Genomic DNA, 18033 nt, shown 5'->3' with positions numbered 1-18033 from the left:
GGGCAAAAGAAGGTGTACGTATTTTGACGGCTTGGCGGTGACGCAGCGACGACGTGAACCTTCCCGCCCTGCCCCCAATTGGAAATGGGCAGGTAAAAAAAAGTAGTGGCCATGCTGACGACGTGTCGATCATTAGAGAAGGGTGTAATTGTAAATGGCCATTGGTAGTGGCGGGCCCCACGCTGAGTCAATCTCCGCCGTTCGTGTCTACTTTTACTTTTTACCCATCATAATCGGAGCTTATGAACGAATTAGGACAGGGCTGCGGCTTGATATATTGTCAAAATAATAATAGTTTTTTTTTTAATTAAAAAATATATTGAATTCTAATTTCTAAACATTTTCTATTCTATTGTTTTTATTTATTTTTAAATATATGATTTTTATAAATATTTATCATACAAAAAATATATATATATATTGGTAACTAAAGTTACTAACTCCATTTTTTGTATTAAATCATTTTTTTGATTTTTTATAATCCATTTTTGAGTTAATTAGATTAATATAATGCTTAGATATTGACGACTTTAAAAATTTGCTAATTAGTCCGTATTTTTTTCAATTTTATATTAAAAACTTTTAAAAAAAAATATATATAATTGGAATCTATTAAATATCTAAAAGTTATTTTAATCGATTTAAATTGTTTAATTAGAAGTATAATTAAAATATAAAAACAAAAAATAAGTCGAGCTTAAAAAAAGAAAAAAAAATGCTCAGTTTGCATGAAGGATAATAATATATATTTTTCCTTTGTTAGAAAAAAAGACGAAAAATAGACTTGATTTATTATAAACGCTAAATCCCATAGGACAGAAGATATTATTAAAGAAAAAGAGATTAGTTATCCACCGACTGAATAACCACAATGATAATAATAATAATAAAAGTCCCAAATTTCCCATTCGTTATTTCATGTTCAACCTCTCCTTCTTTCCTCTGTTAATTGCAGAAGTTCCAGAAGCCGTCAAGGTCAAACGGCGCCATAGAACACGGGGGAGCTTCTTGAGAATTGTCAAACAGCCTTCGACCCATTTCGAGATTCGGAAAAACCGATGAGATTTCGTTGTTTATGTCGGTCGTCAGGCATGTTTCTTGCGAGATGCAGCTGATTTTGTCCCTCTCTGTTTTGAATGGTTCTCTTGGGTTTCCGCCATTGACTGTCTGGAGTAAAGTTCTGAGAAGGGATTGTTGCTCTTGCAAAAGAACGCAGTCAGGGAACTCCAGATTTGGGGCTGAATACACTGAATTCGTTTGTGGGTTGGGGATTACAGGGAACGAAGAAGAAGAAGACAAAGAAGCCATTGGTTCGAGCTTTCTTTGAGAATCCATGGCGGTGGAGAAGCAGGGCACGTTACCGACCGTTTGAACATCACGTTTGATTTCTCCTTTAAACGGTGATGAATCTGTTAACGGAGGAAGGATCGAATGGCCAAATTTTGATATCCCAGAGATACCCACCTTCTTCCCGTTTACATTCTTTTGAAACACTCTGCAAATCACCCATTCATTCTGCAAATCAAACACCCAAAAACCTCAGGAAAATAAACAGAGCAACAAAAAACAAACGAAATTGAGAAGTAATTCGTACCTTGGCAGTTTTGGGGAGGTTTAAAGCAGAGAGTTTACCCTCTAATCGATATTCATGCATAACCCAATCAGATTTTTCACCTTTTGGAGCTCTTCCTCTGTAAAAAACCAGAGTTTTCTTCATACCCACAAGGGATTTTCCTCTGTAAATATCTTTATCTTTCCCTGTGGCTTTCCAGTAGCCAGATTCAGTAGCTCTGTTCGTCCGCAGGCCTGTTGGGTATTTTCTATCTCTGACACAGAAAAAATACCATTCCTTTTCTCCCATTTTGGCCTTCCCTGAAACCCCCAAATCATCAGAGTTGAGAAAATAAAACAGAGGTTAAACAGAGATTAAGGGAGCTTACAAGGCAAATCCCAAGGCTCGGATTTGTTGAGATCGACATCTCCAATGGCTCTGCAAGAGAAAGCGCTGTTCATAACCTTGTCGAAGAGGTAATGGGAAATAAGCTCTTCATCGGTGGGGTGAAAGCGAAAGCCGGGAGGCAATTCCAAGTGATGTTCTTCATTCACAACTCTAACTCCATATCCGGCCATGAGTTTGAGGGTTTAGGAATATGACGAGCAGTTCCAGAGGTTTAAAAGGAGGTATAAGAAGGGAGGGAGGGAAGAAGAAGGCAAATCAAAGAAGAAACACAGCAGGGGAGAAAGAGACGGTTGGGTAAGGGGAGTGGGAAAATAAGAACGTGAAACAGAAGGGCCCTAAATAGTGGGTTTTTAAGACCATCACAAACGTGTTTTCTAAGCCAACTCTCACTGAGCTTAGTTCCAACCCATTTTTGAGCATCTCACGTCCTTATAAAACATATTTCAACGGTTGATCTTACAATTTGTCGTTTCTTTCACTTGATATCTAACTCTGATATCATCTATAACCGTCCAAGGGCTAAGACATGTTTCATGAGTTAGCTCTAATTCTATAGGTACTAGCCCAAGATCGCTACTAGTAAATATTATCAACTTTTGTCTATTACACACTAGGGTTAGCTTCACAATCACATTTTTTACAAATTAAAAAAAAAAAAAAAAGGAAAATTGGGTAGGATAGCCGACCCCTAGGCTAATAGGTATGAATTAGGATGAAGTTTAAAATTAAAGGAAATGTATATGGACATGAATTTCAAACTTTATATGGTTATATAGTAAAATACAAACTCATTTATTCAAATTATCTACCTCTTATTATTTTAATTATTATTATTATTCCATTCCCAGACAAGTTTGGTGGGACCATCCAACAAATCTCCTTTGTTTTACTAAAATAAAAATGAGCCTAAAATCAACCTTGTCTCGTTTAATTAAGGAAATTATATATATTTTGAATATTTATGCTTTGGAGCTATGTTGTGCAAATAAATCATAATTAGGGATATTTTTAATTACTTATTATAATAACGAGGCAAACCATTTATTTTAAATTTTAATCATTTTATTTTTCTCTCCCATTGGAATTTCGTGTGTAAATATAATTTTTTAAAAGTTTCTAATTATTGGGTGCAATTGTCAAACAAATAGGTGTGTATTAGTTTGACAAATGATAACACCAAGTCAAATGTCATTTTCAAAGCTTTGATTTTATGTTACTTTAGTAAATAGTAAAAACTCGGTGTTTAAAATTTTTAAATAATAATATTTTCAAATTAAATATTGCTGTAAATCAAATCTCGTGCACACGTGTGGGGAATTATGCCAATTGCCGTTGCATGTTACGGAAATTCGGATGGTCAAAGTTGGGATTTAATTTACCACGTTCCACCCTTCACCATTCTGCTTGAATTTTATACCCTCCTGATCTACGTGGCAGTGCTACCCCTTCCACAATAAAATATTAGGGTTTAGGTTAAAACTCGACTCACTCCACCATATTTTTCAATCCCACCATAATAAATCAAAATTCTAAACCCGAGTTTAACAGGACTATGACTGATTAACCTGAACCTTCCCGAACTCATTCATTCGCCTACCTTACCTATTCTTTCTGGTCTCATTGGGTCAAAAGCATATTCTTTCTCCGCCGTAACCTGACTATTTCACTCTTTCCACTTCTTGTGTTCTCTTCGAAAAATGCAAAATCAGTCAGTCAGAAGAAATTCCTTATTTATAAACTTTATGTCTAATAAAAGGCCCCCTTCGTTTCGGAATTTTCCATTTCTACATCTCTTTCTTCCGTTTCTTTCAATTTTGGTCACGGTATTATGAAATCCAATAGTAATAGTATCTTCTGATAATAGAGAGAATTCGACTTAAGGCGGGGCTTGATTCTGCTTGAAAGACTCAACAAATTCAATCAAGATTAATGCAACTATTAAAGATTAACTGGAAGCGGTTTAAGATCTAGTCGGCTTAGTTCAGGCTCAGTAGCGAAGGGGCCAAGCAAGCCACTTTAAAGAATAGAAACAGGAGAAGGAATCCTGGCTCCATTTTTGGAATTGATCTGACCCTTGAAAGTCCTCTAAAGCACTGGAGTCATTCTATACCCGAGAAGCAGGTGCACCATTTCTTTTGGGTGTGCAGATACTAAGAGTAGACTGACAGAAATAAAAGAGGTTCAAGTACTTTCAATATTGGAACAAGAACCTCACCTTGTATAAGGATTACCTGCGCGGCTATCGAATCTAAAAAAGAAACAATTTTTTAATATTTTATAAAAGTTTTTTTTGTTTTTTTTTTTTTTTGGTTTATATTAAAATCAAAAGCAAGATTAAATTGAAAGGATTATGGAGTTATCAAAGAAATCACATCCCAAAGTTAGGTATTGGTTGAAATAATCAAATATTCAGTGTGTATGGAAACACATTTATTCATATGAGATAATGTTAATTAAATATATGCTTCAAAGATAAAGCTGACCATTGCCTAATTTTAATATAAGCTTTTTTTAAAAATTTTATTTACCTAACCATCTTCTGCCATTTGCTTGTTCCCTTCCAAGTTTGCATGCTTGAAAATGATCAAACATGTGACAGCCTAACTTGGTTTATAATATCATTTTCTTTTCTTATGTATATCTTTATTCCTAACTAAACTTTATCTTAATTCAAATTGGTAGGTTCAAGCGATAAAGAAAGGCGGTTTTTTTAAATCGAGTGAAGAGAGTTTAGTCGTTGTTGATATATGTTATGGACGGATTCTACTACTAACTCATGGCCATGAACGCTAATTTATGGTTAAACCTATGTATCTGGTATGTAAAGTATACTTCCAGGGATAAATTAGTAAAACTCTTTATCGTACCACCAGAATAATGAAAGAATGTAATTCTTGACTTTGACTTACTGATAACTATTGTAAGCATTGTTTGTAATAACTACTGATAAACGAGGAGCTACTCTTTTACTTTAAGATAATGTTTATAAATAAAGACAAAAAATTATTTTTATTAATTAAGAACTAAATAATTATTTTTATTAATAAGAAGCTTTTAGTTTCAAAAACAAAGAATTAAGCACCAAACATTATTTGAATAAAACATAAATTGTCAAAAAAAAGATAATTTATTGTATGTAAAGGCATGATCAATGTGATTAATAAAATAAGTTGGATATGATAATAACATTTATTAAGATTGATTACAACCTTTATTGGCAAAATTCATTTGTCATTTGAAATATACCTTTTAAATCTCCATATTACATTAATACAAATCTAAACGTGCGTCAATAAAAGAAAATAATGTCGGGTTTAGCTAGATTGTAGGTACACGAACTTCTCTTATTAAACGCTAATACTCATATAGTAAGAGGCTTTTTTAGCAGGTTGGTTCAACCGAGAGATTCAATAGTAAGTAAATGAATGAATCAGAAGTCAAGTTTACAAGAGAACGATGACATTAGCAACGATGGTGATGCAGAGGATGCACCGACACTGTTCTCAAAGATATTAAGAGAGAAGCTTAGACTCCTGATGTTGTAACTTTCTTGGGAGTATTGTGAGCTTGTATAGCCACTGAGGAAAGGTGGAGGAAGGGAGGAGGCATTTTGATCTTATGGCCAAACGCTGAATATCCAACCCACGCTTAAGCACACTATGGATCCACAGTGGATATTCTGGGACGAGCTGGGTTTATGAACAAGCTTATCAGCTGATGAGAAGCATGCCAATGGAGTGCCGTGATATTATATGGAACATTACTCGCTGCCAATTGAGTAAGGAGCCATGTTCTTGAGATAGAGTCGGATAATAATACCAATTACGTTGGAACAGAATGATGAAGATCAGAAAATGAGTGCACAGAAACCACAGCCTTACTTGGAAATCAATCCACAGAGGAAGTTGGAACTAGAAGCTGTTGCGAAAGAAAGGAAGGTTAATATGAGATCCCACATCGGTTGAAGATTGGAGAGGGGAACGAAACATTCCTTATTATAAGTGTGTAAACCTTTCCTTGTGTTTTAAAACTTGAGGGGAAGCGTAGAAATGAAAGCCGAAGAGAACGATATCTGCTAATAGTGAGTTTTGAGTTGTTACAAATGATTTCAGAGTCAGACATTGAACGATATGTCAATGAAGACGCTCGGCTCCCAAGGGAGTGGATTTTAAATCCCACCTCGATTGGAGGGGAACAAATCATTCCTTAATAAATGCAGAAACCTTCCTAGCAAAGGCGTTTTAAAACTCTGAGGAGAAGCCTAAAAAAAAAGCCAAGACTAACGTTGGGCTTGAGTTCTTAGAACATGCATTTCAAGATCCAGTAAACAAGTAAGTAGTTTCCAGACTATTTTTACGACGGGCAACCTAGATCAGACCTTTTTTTTTTTTTTTTTTTTTTTTTATATTGAAGTCCAGACGATTCAACCTAAGAGAGCTTTTCCTTCATTTCTTTCCACTCTTTTATATCTGCTTCTATCTTTGCTTGCACACTTGAACTAAACCCTGGATATGGTTCATATTTGAATAAAGTTTGAAGAACCTGCAAATCAACCAACAGGAACAACGAAGCTACTTTACTTCATTATCCACACCAATAAACAACCCTCAGAAGATGAGAAAACCAGACAAAGAATACCTCCAAAAACACAAAGAATGGAGCCATTAGAAAGGCTTGTGCAAGATTGTCCAACAAAGCCGGTGCACGTTTCTATTGAAAAATGCAAATTAAATTAGATTCAAGAACAGACGCAATCAATTTGTCAAGATGAGTGATCTGTCTAACCTCAAACACTCCATGGCCTATAATCTGGTTTGTCCAACAGAACAGCTGAGCAGCCAGTACAACCTGATATACAACAAAAAATGAATTAGGTTAGCGTATGAAGTATGGAGCATTCCTCACGTCCTGAAATTGTTTTCTAACTGGCAAGGACTAAATGGCCTTGAAATTTTGGTGAGGCTAAGGATCTGTCATAAATAAAGAACTATTATGATTATCAACCAACTGCTCAGGCAATAAAAGCTCCTTCCATGCGCAGCAATATCAACCCCAAGTGCCGTTTCACATGGCCCCAACTTGCTGCCACTTAGATGTCAAAACTTTTAACACATCTTCCAAATCCAACCAGATTAGATCAGATTACAAGCTTATAGTGATTGTAAGCAGAGGCAAGTAAAAACCCATCAAGGAAATTTCAAGGAAGAAACTTCAGTGCACTCAATAAGAGTAAACAAACAAATTTACTACAAGAACCTGGAGTTAAATTGAAGAAGAGAAAGTGGGAATTTACCTTCCAAGTCTGGGAATAACCAAGTCTATTGGAGATGAAGCTTGCTCCAACCCAACAGACGAAACAAAGCAAAGCGGCCATGGACCCTGCTTTCTTATCGAAAATCACATAAGATGCAGCATAGGTTAAGGTGAAAAGAAATCCGAAGTTCAAAACCAGGCCATGATCAAACCCACAAGGGGATTTGGGAATCGTATAGAAAGAAGGGGTGAAATACAAATACATGAGAGTGGTGAAGAAAATCGGCCAAACAAACAGGACATGGATGAAAATGTTGACTGGGTTGCTGTGATAAGCGCCATAGAAGGCGTAGTGCCTTTCCAGATCAAAAAATGCAGTCTTCCCCATAGAATTTTGGGGGAAAATAGACAACCCCAATACGAAACGATTGCTGGAAAATGTTCTCAGAAGAGGGGAGGCGTGCAAAGGGAGATAACCGAATAGATTAAGAGGGTTAGACAATTGTTAAAAGGATGTGTTTATTGGGGCCATTAATAATTCGAGAAGGTGAACTTAAGTGGAGTAATTGGGGTGGTTAACATAAAAAATGGACCAAATTCTGGAATGGTCCTTCTAATCTATTAATTTACATAATGAAAATAAATGTGCGTGATGCATATGCGAAGCAAAATTTGGTGGTTTCTGTTCAACTGTAATTGAAGAAACGTTTGGGCCAAAAGAAAAATAAATATTAGGGAAGGCAGAACAGAACGACTTTGTAGACCTTGGCAGGGTAACCCGTGATACTGGCCCAACGCTCTAACCAGCTTGAGTTAATAGGCCAATTTTGAAGAACCTTAACAACACGTACCGTCGCTCTAAATTGGACCAACATGACGAATTAGGGGAAGTGGTTCGAGGGATTTCTCGGCTATGACGATTATGCCGAACAGGGAAAGTGTGGATAGAAATGGTTCTCTTATCCATTCTTTCTTCTCCAGGAAGAATAAGATTCCAAAACCCAGGTAAAGGTACATTATTTTCTTCTGCAATAATGGCTAAGGCTATCGCAGGCTTCACCATTATCAAACAAACCCTGTATAGCTCCTCTAATCTCCACCCACACAAATCGGCCCACATCCCATATTCGACACTGGTATGTATGCTAATCCTTTTTCCTTTTTGTCTCAAAACTCTTATCCATTTTAACGTGATCGATTTGACCTTTTTATTACAATTCATGCAGCTTCCAAAATCTGGAGCTTTCAGCCAACGACAACTTGTAAGTAGCTCTTGATTCTCACATTCAATGGTTAGGAGAAACGGGTTTTCTTTCGCCTAATATTTGTTAGTTCATCCATATGTTTTTGTGAAATAAATAGCCTGAATGTTCAAAGCGCCAAATAGGGTCTCTAGGGAGAGTAAATGCTTTCCCAGATTGGACACTTATGGCAGTTCTAGTTGATCACTTGGACGGACAAAGAGACCTTGTTACCCACAAATCCATAGTGCATCTTAGTGATGAAGCTATCAAGAATGTCTGTAAGTGTTTGATTATAGCTGACTTTTCTGTAGATTGTAAGTTACAATTAGTAAAACTAACCTTCGTTTTAACCATTGGTTAATGTCAGATAGTCTTTACATCATGTTCACTTGTTGGGGATGTCTGTTCTTTGGCTCCATGAAGGTAAACCATATCCTTAGTTTCATTCTGCTTGAGTTACGTATAATAAAACTTTTGTCTCAGGCCTTCAAGGTTATGTTTTTAGGATCCATATTATGATTCAGAGGTGTACAGAAAAGATGGAGGCGATGGAACAGGACATTGGGTCTACGAGAAGGTGAATTATCCAACTCCGGAACAATGACACCATAATTTTCACTCAATTATTTTGCCTTAGTTTCTATCTGATATTGCAGCAAGAGGACATTGAAGAAGCAGCAAGAGCAGAGCTATGGAGGGAGGAGCTGATTGAGGAGATTGAACAGAAGGTTGGAGGACTTCGAGAGTTGGAAGAAGCCGGAAAGAAATAAGAGATGAACGAGATTTTGGGCATCCATTTATGTTCTTAATACAGCATATTCATTATGCGTATAAAATCAAAAGCCTTGGGCTTCATTGAAATACTCTATGGTTGTGTTTCAGTAACAATCTCACAGTTCCTTCCCAGTAGAACAGAGAACAAAATGTAAATCAGCAGAAACCATCGAAAACGTATAAAACATCAGTTCTTTCTTTATTCAAAGAATTTGCCTCAGAGGTAGTGACAATCTTGTATTATCATCACTCTTGTATCTGGTAATACGTGCAATTCAATACATCACAGGCAAATTTCGAGATTATAAAGATTTCGGTTCAAAAAGAGTGAAAGAAGAAGGATATTAGAACAGAAGAAATGAAAATCTTAGGTCGTAAGAGCATCAGAGAGATTCCCAACAGACGATCATCATTCTCAAGCTGAGTACTGATGTCCCTGTCTATTTCATCGTCACTTGCTCAATTGATCCAAAAGACGAATCATCAAATCTCGACGAAATGAAAAACACAATAGAACAAGTTCCATGAAAAGGCAGAGCCTCAATGCTTCAGATTAAGTTCATTTCAGAGAAACAAATCTGGAAAGCATGAAGACGACGTGAGAAAGAATAACAACTACGACAAAAATTAAGGATTGATTCAAGTGAAAGAAGAAACGAGACAACGGATTGATCTCAAGAATGGAACTTCAAAAAGAATGAAAATGCAGTTAAATATGAAACGAATTGAGCTAGGGTTTTCGGTACGGCGTTCAATAATCACGACCGTTGATCAAACGAAGCGAACATGGATTTCGACGGTCCAATATGAAATCTAGAGCCCAATAACGAGGCCCATTATCTGTTCTGGACCCATTGGTTGTATTTACTTCAAATTTATTAAATTGAATAATTATATTTAATTTAACAATAAAAACTTGAGTTATGTGTATTTATTTTTAAGAAGGCAGTCGCAGTTGAACATATGAGGGAGAAATTTTAAGGATTTTTATATCTTATAGTTATTCGGAAGCACATAACTTTTTACGATAAGGTTGGTAGTATCGGCTTAACCTAACATCTTTCAGTCGACTCTTCACGTTGAAATACACATGTAAAACGATCAGTTTTGAGAGAGAGAACTCCATCGGTTCATGTTTATCGTTATTGTTGGAAAGACCACAAAAGAAAAGACGATATGGGTTTTGGAAGATAGAAAGAATCTTTTGGAAAGAGTTGATCAAAGGCTAAAAAGTGGTGATATGGTAGTTTGAAAAGTTAGATATGAAAGAGGGTTTAAATTGGTGAGTATCTTTTAGGAAAGGGGTTGGGAGAATTGGTCAGAGAGAAATGTTAAATGGGTTTTGGTTTGTAGTTTAGGTTCTGTGCCCATCAAAATGTATCTCTACTCTGAAACCCACAAAATGAAGTGACCAAAACAGAACAGAAGATGAGAGAGGACAACAGAGGAGCACAGGCTCTACACACTTTGTTTTCTGCACACAACACAACACAACACAACTGCACTCCAACACACCCACCCCGTCCGTGTCCGTGTCCGTGTCGGTGCCACCCCATCACTCGCTTCCATCAAACTACACCCCCTTTATATGAATCTAGACATCGATCATACAAAATAAACTTCAAAGAAGATGGGAAGAAAATGTTGTTCAAACTATCATTAGTAATGTATTTTAAGGCTATATTTACATAGTGGCTAATTATTGTTACAACTCTTATTCATGGAAGGTTCGATTTTGAGGCGGTATAAACCTATGTATAGTTTAGACTGCATGTTTAAAATCATTTAAATTTGATATAAGAACATAATCCGTGTTCTCAGGAGAACACGGTCGATCCCATCTCTTCCCAAACCTAACATGCCCGTTTACCATCATATGACTTTCTATCGATAGATGGAGTCATTACCGAGAAGCTCGTAGAGAGATCAATTCACTGCTTGTATGATTAAAAAAAAAAAGGTAAGAAAATAGATGAGGAGATAAGGGAAGGGAAGGTGGTGAAAATAATTGGAGAAAGAAAGCAAAAGTTGTTACAGATATGAAGAGTGAAGTGGAAGGCATGACCTGTAATTTCATAAACAAATGGAGGATGGTAAAGCTAAAGCCAAGGAGAGTCCCACAGCCCTAAACCCTAAACTATTACTCATTAAATTATTATTAAACAAAATTAAGTGTTAATCTTATAATTAAACTCCGAATTAATTATGGAATTGTTCTTTGGAAGGCAAGGACAAACAAAGCTGCATGCATGACATCATCCACGTGTAGTGAGTATTAGAGAGACCTTTCCGATGATGTTAAACGACAAGTTTTTTCATTGGAGGGTTCATGTCGTTTCTTCATGCAATGCTCCAAAGTCCAAAACTAAACTTGTTCTTGTTGTTACCATTTGAATTGGATATGTTTTGAAGATCCAATCAGATGTTGACACGAGAGAGACAGCACAGTCGAGTGAAAGGGGAATGATTCTTGTGATTGTTCGTTCACGAGTGCACTGTTGATGGAATATAATACCCTAAACCCACTGCTAGTAGATATTATCTGTTTTAGCCCGTTACTTATTGTCATCAGCCCTACGACTTTAAACCGCATATGTTAAGAAGAGATTTCGATACCCCTATAGAAAATTCGTATCACCGTCAGTCTCACAGTTTTAAAATACACATGTTAAGGAGAACTTTTGACACCCTTATAAAAAATACTCTGTTTTCCTCTTCAACCAATGTGAATTTCACAGTCATCCCCTTAAGAGTAGCACACCCCTCATGTTTAACTCTAATACCATGGGATCTCACAATATATCTCCTTGATACCATTTGTAACAACTCAAGTTCACCGATAGCAAATATTGTTTGTTTTGGCTCGTTACTCAGCCTCACAATTTTAAAACACTTCTATTAGGGAGAGATTTTTACACTTTTATAAAAAATACTTGGTTATTTTCTTCTAACCCATTCGAGACCTCACATGAAAATAATGATACAACCTTTTAGTTTGGATAATGGATTCACCCATTTGTTCATGAAACTTAGTTAGCTTGCACGGATTTCAAAAAAAAAATAGAATTTAGTCCCTAGATATGAGTTTGTATGGTTCAAACAGCTCTATTTTAGTCGAACCCAATGCAGCCCTTTTTTCATGAAAAGAATAAGGTAGGTTGCATCATGGTGTCCAAATTGAACGCCTTTCTTTCCATGTTTTAAATTGATTTTGGCTCCACGGACCAAAAAGTGCACACATTTAAATTTTTGAACGAGTCCTACATGAACTTCCATTTTGCTTTCCCATGCCTGAATGCTTAAGCATATATTCAAACAGCACGCCTACGCAGCTAATGCTTTACAACCAAGAAATGATACAAAAAAAAAAGGCCCAAAAGGAAGGGTTGAAATCCTTTTAAGAGGGAAGGCTAACAAATGAAGCGAAGGATATGGCATTATCAAAGCAAAAGGGTATGGGCATAGCATTAGCTGCGCAATTAACTGTCTCTAACTGTCATTAAAGCTAAAGGTTGACCACTTTTTTGGGTCTCTAAACGCTATTAATTGTTGGAAGGTTGAGTTCTTAACCATGTTTATGGCCACAAAGTGATGGAACTCCTTGAACAATACTTCAGAAACCACGTGGTTTCATGAAAAGTTGTTATCCCCCACCATAGACAGCAACCGTCTGGACATGGCAGTTTGAGGGGCCCCCACACGTCGGTTGTTTGCTGTGGCGTTGGGTAAAGCAATCGCCAAATAACGTTTCTGGTCTCTCCAGTTTCTCTATATATGCCCCACCTTCCTCCCCTGGCCTCCCCAACGAAACCCTTCTTCTTTGCCACTTTTTGGTTCTTTTTTCTCTCAGGCATTTTCACAAACAGGTTGTGGATCATTTGAAGAGGTCAGTTAATCTCTCTATTTCCCAGCTTTTTAGGGTGATTTAGAGTTTTTCTTTCGAGGGGTTTACTGTTTTTTGTGTAGGAAAATGGCGTTTCTTGGACCTCTCTTGGTGGGTCTTCTACTCTCTTTGGGATGTGATTCTGTTCATGCCAACAATGGAGGTTGGACTGATGCCCACGCTACGTTCTACGGTGGGGGCGACGCTGCTGGCACAATGGGTACGTAAAAAAATCAAAACTTTCTACAATTTGAACACATTTTTACAAAACCCATAAGTTGAAACTAGTTTTTTTTTCTGGGTTTTTGCAGGAGGAGCTTGTGGCTATGGGAACCTGTACAGCCAAGGGTATGGAACGAACACAGCGGCATTAAGCACAGCCCTGTTCAACAATGGGCTGAGCTGTGGAGCTTGCTTCGAAATCAAGTGCGTAAATGATCCAAAATGGTGTCTTCCAAACTCCATTGTGGTGACTGCCACAAACTTCTGCCCACCAAACAATGCACTCCCCAACAACGCCGGCGGCTGGTGCAATCCTCCCCAGCACCATTTCGACCTCTCCCAGCCCGTCTTCCAGCAAATCGCTCAATTCAAAGCAGGCGTCGTCCCAGTGGCTTACAGAAGGTATGAATATACGCCCTTCTAGACTAATTCGCTCAATGCTGAACTCAAAAGCTGAATCGAATATGCAAATGCAGGGTGTCTTGTCAGAAGAAAGGAGGCATAAGATTCACAATAAACGGGCATTCGTACTTCAATTTAGTTCTTGTAACGAACGTTGGTGGAGGTGGGGATGTTCATGGGGTATGGATCAAAGGGTCGAAAACAGGGTGGGAAGCAATGTCGAGGAACTGGGGGCAGAACTGGCAGAGCAATTCATATCTGAATGGACAAAGCCTGTCGTTCAAAGTGATCACCGGCGATGGCCGGACGGTGATATCCAATAGCGTAGCACCAGCTGGGTGGAGCTTTGGTCAGACTTATAGTGGGCTTCAGTTCCCATGAAAGTGAAGAAAAAAACAGAACAGAACAGAACAGAGGCGTTACTTTTTTCTTTGTGTTTTTCCTTACTTTATAGGAAACTGTGTTAAAAATAGGTGTTTTTGGAATGGGCACGGCTTTTAATGTGTTCTTCCAGTGTGGTCTGTGGTTCAGAATTAGTAGTTTAGAGGGAGTTTGTTTGAATATTATTATGTGGGGTTTGGGTCTGGTCTTGGGGTCGTTCTGCTTGTGTGTGTGTTTTAACGCAATGGCAGAGAGAGGATACTGGCAGCGGTAGGCATTTCACACCCGCCACTTTGTTTCTTGTGTTAGCTTAGAGCTGTGTGGGGTTTATATAATATAAGTTTAGTGTTAGGTTGTTTGTTGGTTCAGTTGTTTTCTTCTTTGTTTTTCTGGTTTTATCTTAAATATATGCAAGTTTGTGTTAAATGAGATGTTCAACTTATAAGTAACATATAAATGAGGGACTTGTTAAATATAAATTAGTTCCATCGTCTATCTGACAAGCGGTGAGACCAAGAAGTTGGTATTCGGGCCAAGAGGTAGAGGGTTATTAAAGGTAAACAAAGGAGATCATGTTACTAGTGTGAGATCCTACATCGCTGGCAGAGAGAACGAAACATTTGTGTGTACAAGGGTGTAGAAATCTCTCTCTAGTAGACATGCTTTAAAACTGTGAGACATGTGACGATATGTAACGGGATAAAGCGGAGAATATCTACTAGCGGCTGCTTGGACTGTTACAAATGGTATCAAAACTAGACACGGGTGGTGTGCCGGAGAAGGGATCTTTCACATTTTAAAATCACGAGCCCGACGATAATATGTAACGGACTAAGGTAACGGTAACTTGAATGGTTACTGTTTGTTTTTGGAGAATTTAAGAAATTACAGAAACGTCAAGGGATGATATTCCCTCGATTTAGAATATGAATTCGACGCTTGATTGCATGTTGCCAGTGCCGAAATAATATTCACACCTTGGGCTTTGACTTTGGTCATTGGGTTCTCTGGGCTTCAAATGCGTTGTCTAGCCCAACTTTGAGGCCCAACTTTGATACTGGGCCGCTGAAACTTCGGAAAGACAATCTCAAGCCCAATTAGACTAGATAATAGAGATAAAATATTTAAAGATAAAAATATTTTCAATCATAAACATTTAATATTTAATATATAAAACTATTTTGTTGGTGTGGAGTTGAGATTTCATCTGATGAAAGAGCCAGCTGTCGATCTCAGATTGGAAAGCCACGATTCCACGTGGGTATATTTCCACAATCGTATCTCTTGAAGAACACCCTCCACGTAGGACAGACATGACCCCACAGTATCATAACCCATCCAATGAAAACATAGAAACATATTGAAAGATATTACTCAAAAGGATAAAGCGATAAGCCCCATCGTTTCCTTGACCGTTAGATCCTGAGAATCTTGTCGATCCACCGTCGGATCTGAAGAGCGAACGAGAACCACAAACACGGCGTTGAAGCGAAGTTACAAAGGCCTGCAATATCCATTTTCTTCCTCAACCCCAAGAAAAGATCATTAAGGAGAAATGGCCACCGTCACCACTCAAGCTTCCGCCGCCGTTTTACGGCCATTCGCCTCCCGATCGAGGTTCCTTACTGGGTCTTTCGGTAAACTCCACCGTGAGCTGTCGGTTAAACCGGTGGCTGCTTCATCGCCTTCATCTTTCAAGGTTGAAGCCAAGAAGGGAGAATGGTTGCCTGGTCTGCCATCTCCGGCGTACTTAAATGGCAGGTAAAGCCATAAACATAATTTAGCTCCTTTTATATTCAGATTCGCAATAATTTAATCCTTCGCATAAAATGTAGTCTTGCAGGCGACAACGGATTCGACCCACTGGGTTTAGCGGAGGACCCAGAGAATCTGAGGTGGTTCGTGCAAGCGGAGCTCGTGAACGGGCGGTGGGCGATGCTGGGTGTGGCCGGAATGCTTCTGCCGGAGGTTTTCACGAAGATCGGAATCATCAACGCACCTCAATGGTACGACGCCGGAAAAGCAGAGTACTTCGCGTCATCTTCAACTCTGTTCGTGATCGAGTTCATCCTGTTCCATTACGTCGAAATCCGGAGATGGCAGGACATTAAAAACCCAGGAAGCGTGAACCAAGATCCCATTTTCAAGCAATACAGTTTGCCCCCAAATGAAGTGGGGTACCCTGGTGGTATTTTCAACCCCCTGAACTTCGCTCCCACTCTTGAAGCCAAAGAGAAGGAAATCGCCAATGGTAAGATCTTCAAAAAGAAAACCCAGATTTTAGATTTTGATCTTAGGAGCTGTGGCTTACGATGCTGTGAATTGGGTTTTTGGTACAGGGAGGCTTGCAATGTTGGCGTTTTTGGGGTTCATCGTGCAACATAATGTGACCGGAAAGGGGCCATTTGAGAACCTTTTGCAGCACATTTCTGACCCATGGCACAACACCATTGTCCAGACATTCAGTGGCAACTAAATTTGGGTTTGAAGATTGTTGTTGAAATGAACTTGAAAAGAATTGTTTTGAGAGAGTGTGTTGCAATGGGGAATGTGGATATCCGTGTACAGGGGTGGGCTTGGATGTTGTTGTTTAAATGACATGATCATGATCCTTCACTCATGAATTGGGGTATCACCTCCTTCAACAACATTCATCTTTTTAATATTCAAATCAACTTTGGGGATGTTACACCAGGCTTGGCAGTACAAATTTGTGGCTTAGCTTATATTACAATCCCATTAGCTTACTATTTTGGCCAAATACTCTAATGTTAATGTTAGTTTCATGAGCGAGTCAACTATTTATAAGAAATTCCTCGAGAATTAGTTTGGCAAATTGTTACTCGATTGGTTATGTTGGACTTGTTCTACCTAAATGTCGCAACCAAAATATTCTAATACCAATAGTTATAGTCGGGAAACAAAATCAATCGCACTTTAAAATCCATGGGCAGTAACAAATCACAGTAACCAAAGTGTTTACAGATGTATTTCTCACGGTACAAAATCTCACTTTCAAAGTTTCTCTCAATTCATGACAAATACAAAATAAAATTACTTTATATCTTAAAATAATACTACTCAAACCTTTACCGTGACATAATGTTATATATAATTCAAGATGATTCACCAGATGAATTGATTTTTTTTTTTAAGTTTAAAATTATTTTTTATATTAGAGTATATATATATATATATATATATATGTGGTTAATTTAGTTGCACAAAGAAATTAAAAAAAAATGATGAAAAATATTTAATAAAGTCGATTTTATTTTATTTTATTTATTTATTTTTATTTTTTTGGGGAATTATTCAATAATCCTTTGACGACACGTCGTTTAACAAGTGAAACGAAACAAGGGCCACTTCCCATTATTACCGCTCAAATTATCCGCCAACGACCGAATGATGAGATGAGGTCGAGCAAAGAATCGAAGAAGAAAACTCGCCCCTCATCACCTCTCAGGGACCGAACCAGTCCTTCAACGAGGTTCGAATCGAGACGTCATGGGTCTAACTCATCGAGGCTCAGCCCCTCTACTTCCCTTCTGGACCGTGACCTTGTCACCAGCGAAGCCAATCTCCTCGGAGACCTAAAACTCTCTCCCGACGACTCAGTTTCAGACTACAATCCCCGGAGCTTTCCTTACAGTGTGAAGCAGCAATGTTGGGATAAGGCCGAGAAGATTAAAGGAAGGGACCCAGATCGGTGGCGCCGAGATGCTCTTGGTAACACTGTTTTCCGAAAGCTTGTTGGCTGCCCCGGTTGTCTTTGTCATGACTATGATCATATTTTGCCTTACTCTAAGGTACTTCCCCTTATCGATTCTACTCTTTGCTCCAGATGTTTCGTTGGTATTCCTCATTTTTTTTTTTTTTTTTTTTTTTTTTTTTTTTTTTTTTTTTTTTTT

General features: G+C 38.0%; 6 protein-coding genes and 2 non-coding genes across 8 annotated transcripts in view; 4 read left to right on the top strand and 4 right to left on the bottom strand.

The window, feature by feature from the left end:
- Window positions 1-795: 795 nt before the first annotated feature.
- LOC111471270 (NAC domain-containing protein 100-like) lies at window positions 796-2297 on the bottom strand. Its single transcript, XM_023116996.1, has 3 exons — window positions 1941-2297; window positions 1595-1872; window positions 796-1515 (listed from the first exon to the last, which is right to left on the bottom strand). Exons 1-3 carry the CDS (start codon window positions 2128-2130, stop codon window positions 946-948), a joined length of 1038 nt encoding a protein of 345 aa, XP_022972764.1. The 5' UTR covers window positions 2131-2297; the 3' UTR covers window positions 796-945.
- Window positions 2298-6010: 3713 nt separating this feature from the next.
- On the bottom strand, window positions 6011-7843 carry LOC111471498 (uncharacterized endoplasmic reticulum membrane protein C16E8.02). The gene is made up of 4 exons (XM_023117210.1): window positions 7254-7843; window positions 6746-6808; window positions 6599-6670; window positions 6011-6502 (listed from the first exon to the last, which is right to left on the bottom strand). The coding sequence occupies exons 1-4, from the start codon at window positions 7599-7601 to the stop codon at window positions 6389-6391; spliced, it is 597 nt and encodes a 198-aa protein (XP_022972978.1). The 5' UTR covers window positions 7602-7843; the 3' UTR covers window positions 6011-6388.
- A 235-nt stretch (window positions 7844-8078) lies between these two features.
- LOC111471485 (photosynthetic NDH subunit of subcomplex B 4, chloroplastic-like) lies at window positions 8079-9540 on the top strand. Its single transcript, XM_023117193.1, has 6 exons — window positions 8079-8349; window positions 8440-8475; window positions 8576-8735; window positions 8825-8880; window positions 8963-9034; window positions 9114-9540. Exons 1-6 carry the CDS (start codon window positions 8164-8166, stop codon window positions 9225-9227), a joined length of 624 nt encoding a protein of 207 aa, XP_022972961.1. The 5' UTR covers window positions 8079-8163; the 3' UTR covers window positions 9228-9540.
- On the bottom strand, window positions 9445-9523 carry LOC111473317. Its single transcript, XR_002715635.1, has one exon. It is a non-coding gene; the product is annotated as a small nucleolar RNA snoR122 (small nucleolar RNA).
- Window positions 9541-9608: 68 nt separating the features above from the next.
- LOC111473267 lies at window positions 9609-9693 on the bottom strand. The gene has a single exon (XR_002715619.1). It is a non-coding gene; the product is annotated as a small nucleolar RNA R44/J54/Z268 family (small nucleolar RNA).
- A 3319-nt stretch (window positions 9694-13012) lies between these two features.
- On the top strand, window positions 13013-14545 carry LOC111471418 (expansin-A1-like). The gene is made up of 4 exons (XM_023117139.1): window positions 13013-13117; window positions 13198-13334; window positions 13426-13738; window positions 13813-14545. Exons 2-4 carry the CDS (start codon window positions 13202-13204, stop codon window positions 14117-14119), a joined length of 753 nt encoding a protein of 250 aa, XP_022972907.1. The 5' UTR covers window positions 13013-13117; window positions 13198-13201; the 3' UTR covers window positions 14120-14545.
- Window positions 14546-15637: 1092 nt separating this feature from the next.
- Window positions 15638-16813, top strand: LOC111471413 (chlorophyll a-b binding protein 4, chloroplastic-like). The gene is made up of 3 exons (XM_023117135.1): window positions 15638-15880; window positions 15955-16370; window positions 16459-16813. The coding sequence occupies exons 1-3, from the start codon at window positions 15675-15677 to the stop codon at window positions 16593-16595; spliced, it is 759 nt and encodes a 252-aa protein (XP_022972903.1). The 5' UTR covers window positions 15638-15674; the 3' UTR covers window positions 16596-16813.
- Window positions 16814-17495: 682 nt separating this feature from the next.
- Window positions 17496-18033, top strand: part of LOC111471489 — a 4200-nt gene continuing 3662 nt past the window's right edge. The window contains exon 1 of the mRNA XM_023117199.1: window positions 17496-17931. Within this exon, the coding sequence (XP_022972967.1) occupies window positions 17536-17931 (396 nt within the window). The 5' untranslated portion in view covers window positions 17496-17535. The remainder of the gene's footprint in view (window positions 17932-18033) is intronic.

Source organism: Cucurbita maxima, unplaced genomic scaffold, assembly GCF_002738345.1.
Source record: "Cucurbita maxima cultivar Rimu unplaced genomic scaffold, Cmax_1.0 Cma_Scf00002, whole genome shotgun sequence".
NCBI classification, from domain to species: Eukaryota; Viridiplantae; Streptophyta; class Magnoliopsida; order Cucurbitales; family Cucurbitaceae; genus Cucurbita; species Cucurbita maxima.
This window is presented reverse-complemented; position numbering and strand designations above follow the sequence as displayed.

Excerpts from the sequence above, each read along its gene's own strand:
- LOC111471270 (XM_023116996.1), bottom strand. The coding sequence starts at position 2,130 with ATGGCCGGATATGGAGTTAGAGTTGTGAATGAAGAACATCACTTGGAA. Across the intron at positions 1,873-1,940 it reads CGAGCCTTGGGATTTGCCTT|GGAAGGCCAAAATGGGAGAA; the intron begins GTAAGCTCCCTT and ends TGGGGGTTTCAG. Across the intron at positions 1,516-1,594 it reads ACCTCCCCAAAACTGCCAAG|AATGAATGGGTGATTTGCAG; the intron begins GTACGAATTACT and ends TTTGATTTGCAG.
- LOC111471413 (XM_023117135.1), top strand. The coding sequence starts at position 15,675 with ATGGCCACCGTCACCACTCAAGCTTCCGCCGCCGTTTTACGGCCATTC. Across the intron at positions 15,881-15,954 it reads CCGGCGTACTTAAATGGCAG|TCTTGCAGGCGACAACGGAT; the intron begins GTAAAGCCATAA and ends CATAAAATGTAG. Across the intron at positions 16,371-16,458 it reads AGAGAAGGAAATCGCCAATG|GGAGGCTTGCAATGTTGGCG; the intron begins GTAAGATCTTCA and ends TTTTTGGTACAG.
- LOC111471498 (XM_023117210.1), bottom strand. The coding sequence starts at position 7,601 with ATGGGGAAGACTGCATTTTTTGATCTGGAAAGGCACTACGCCTTCTAT. Across the intron at positions 6,809-7,253 it reads GTTATTCCCAGACTTGGAAG|GTTGTACTGGCTGCTCAGCT; the intron begins GTAAATTCCCAC and ends GTTGTATATCAG. Across the intron at positions 6,671-6,745 it reads TAGGCCATGGAGTGTTTGAG|AAACGTGCACCGGCTTTGTT; the intron begins GTTAGACAGATC and ends ATTTTTCAATAG.
- LOC111471418 (XM_023117139.1), top strand. The coding sequence starts at position 13,202 with ATGGCGTTTCTTGGACCTCTCTTGGTGGGTCTTCTACTCTCTTTGGGA. Across the intron at positions 13,335-13,425 it reads CGACGCTGCTGGCACAATGG|GAGGAGCTTGTGGCTATGGG; the intron begins GTACGTAAAAAA and ends GGGTTTTTGCAG. Across the intron at positions 13,739-13,812 it reads GTCCCAGTGGCTTACAGAAG|GGTGTCTTGTCAGAAGAAAG; the intron begins GTATGAATATAC and ends ATGCAAATGCAG.
- LOC111471485 (XM_023117193.1), top strand. The coding sequence starts at position 8,164 with ATGGTTCTCTTATCCATTCTTTCTTCTCCAGGAAGAATAAGATTCCAA. Across the intron at positions 8,476-8,575 it reads CTTTCAGCCAACGACAACTT|CCTGAATGTTCAAAGCGCCA; the intron begins GTAAGTAGCTCT and ends TGAAATAAATAG. Across the intron at positions 8,881-8,962 it reads TGTTCTTTGGCTCCATGAAG|GATCCATATTATGATTCAGA; the intron begins GTAAACCATATC and ends TTATGTTTTTAG.